General features: G+C 46.9%; 1 protein-coding gene across 1 annotated transcript in view; it reads right to left on the bottom strand.

Moving 5' to 3' along the window:
- Positions 1-2,500, bottom strand: part of LOC307075336 (uncharacterized protein) — a gene marked incomplete at both ends in the record, with an annotated part of 8,927 nt that overhangs the window by 2,461 nt on the left and 3,966 nt on the right. Inside the window, one exon of the mRNA XM_079735896.1 lies at positions 535-751. Within this exon, the coding sequence (XP_079592022.1) occupies positions 535-751 (217 nt within the window). The remainder of the gene's footprint in view (positions 1-534; positions 752-2,500) is intronic.

Below are 2,500 nucleotides of genomic sequence, written 5' to 3'. Positions count from 1 at the left end.
ACCAGTATAGATACAGAATGAACTGGGAACCAGTATAGATACAGCATGGACTGGGAACCAGTATAGATACAGAATGAACTGGGAACCAGTATAGATACAGAATGAACTGGGAACCAGTATAGATACAGCATGGACTGGGAACCAGTATAGATACAGAATGAACTGGGAACCAGTATAGATACAGCATGGACTGGGAACCAGTATAGATACAGAATGAACTGGGAACCAGTATAGATACAGCATGGACTGGGAACCAGTATAGATACAGCATGGACTGGGAACCAGTATAGATACAGCATGGACTGGGAACCAGTATAGATACAGCATGGACTGGGAACCAGTATAGATACAGAATGAACTGGGAACCAGTATAGATACAGAATGAACTGGGAACCAGTATAGATACAGCATGGACTGGGAACCAGTGCAGGTCCAGAAGTGTGTGTGTGTGTGTGTGTGTGTGTGTGTGTGTGTGTGTGTGTGTGTGTGTGTGTGTGTGTTACGTGTCCTGGGTGTGTCTGTGAGCGTGTTTACCTGAAGCTGCTGTAGTGGGCGTGTTTGTGGGCGTGGCTCCAGTCCTCCATGTCTATGCGCAGGCTGTAGGGCCCCTGATTGGTCAGCAGGTGGATGACCTCATTCCCCAGCCAGTGCTCCGCCTCCGGCAGGCCGAACCCCTCCCGGTACGCTATCCAATCACGGTTGAAGCTGAGAGCCCCGCCCTCACGCCTCTGGACTACGGTCCAGCCCCCCCCTAGAGAGGTTAGGGTTAGGGTTAACCCATATATATATATAGGGTCCAGCTCCCCTATAGAACCTTTAAATATATATGAATTATAGAAATATACAATACAGTTTCTACACATGTATATGTACCACTTCGGGAGGGGCCTCTCAGTTACTCCCCTCTAGACAGAATCGACTTGGATGCGACGTTGACAGTTTGTTGTGTCTGTTGAGCGAGTGAGAGGTTGCGGGCGCACAGCTCAGGCTGCCGGACGGCGCTGCAAGGAACTTTTATAAACGCAATATTGTTATCCCGCAGTCATCAACCCGACAGCCCCGAAACGTTAACGGCCCACCGGGAATTCACCCGACTCTCCCGATTACCACTCCGCCTGTGTGTGTGTGTGTGTGTGTGTGTGTGTGTGTGTGTGTGTGTGTGTGTGTGTGTGTGTGTGTGTGTGTGTGTGTGGGTGTTATTTGATAGCCTGGTAATGTGTATAGGCCTACGTACGGTAGGAATAATCATACTGGTTTAAAAAAAAAGGTTAAAGTATTTCCCATCATTGCTGAGCAAGAGTTTTGTTCTAAAGTTCCGTGATAGAAACAAATAAAAGCCCGGGCTATTGAAGTGTTACGGTACCACTGTCATGCACCTACCCGATGTCAAGTGGACCGGGTTGAACTCACTGCGGGTCTCTCTTTTTATATCCATCTTACCAAAGATATTTTATTACAGTCCATCTCGACACTCTGATCTCACTAAAAGGCTAGCAGCACGAAATCAAGGGATATTTAGAATAATGAAATGTGCGATTAATCGCGAGTTAACTATGACATTAATGCGATTAATCGCGATTAAATATACTAATCGCTTGACAGCACTAATATATATATATATATATATATATATATATATATGTGTGTAGTGTGCAGTGTGTAGTTGTGTAGTAGTGTGTAGTGGGCAGTGTGTTGTGGTGTAGTTGTGTAGTAGTGTGTAGGGTGCAGTGTGTTGTTGTGTAGTTGTGTAGTGGTGTGTAGGGGCCAGTGTGTAGTGTTGTGTAGTTGTGTAGTGGTGTGTAGGGGGCAGTGTGTAGTGTTGTGTAGTTGTGTAGTGGTGTGTAGGGGGCAGTGTGTAGTAGTTGTGTAGTTGTGTGCAGTGTGTAGGGGGCAGTGTGTAGTAGTGTGTAGGGTGCAGCGTGCAGTGTGTAGTTGTGTAGTTGTGTAGTGGTGTGTAGTAGTGTGTTGTGTGCAGTGTGTAGTAGTGTGCAGTGTGTAGTGTGTAGTAGTGTGCAGTGTGTAGTGTGTAGTAGTGTGCAGTGTGTAGTAGTGTGCAGTGTGTAGTGGTGTGTAGGGGGCAGTGTGCAGTGTGTAGTAGTGTGTAGTGTGCAGTGTGTAGTAGTGTGTAGTGTGCAGTGTGTAGTAGTGTGCAGTGTGTAGTGTGTGTAGTGTGCAGTGTGTAGTAGTGTGCAGTGTGCAGTGTGTAGTAGTGTGCAGTGTGTAGTGTGTGTAGTGTGCAGTGTGTAGTAGTGTGCAGTGTGTAGTGTGTAGTAGTGTGCAGTGTGTAGTGTGTAGTAGTGTGCAGTGTGTAGTAGTGTGCAGTGTGTAGTGGTGTGTAGGGGGCAGTGTGCAGTGTGTAGTAGTGTGTAGTTGTGTAGTGGTGTGTAGTTGTGTAGTTGTGTGCAGTGTGTAGTAGTGTGTAGTTGTGTAGTGGTGTGTGGTGTGTAGTTGTGTAGTTGTGTGCAGTGTGGGGCCGGTGTGTAGTAGTGTGCAGTGTGTA

This window comes from Pollachius pollachius (genome assembly GCF_949987615.1).
Source record: "Pollachius pollachius genome assembly, chromosome: 4".
In the NCBI taxonomy this organism is placed as follows: domain Eukaryota; kingdom Metazoa; phylum Chordata; class Actinopteri; order Gadiformes; family Gadidae; genus Pollachius; species Pollachius pollachius.
This window is presented reverse-complemented; position numbering and strand designations above follow the sequence as displayed.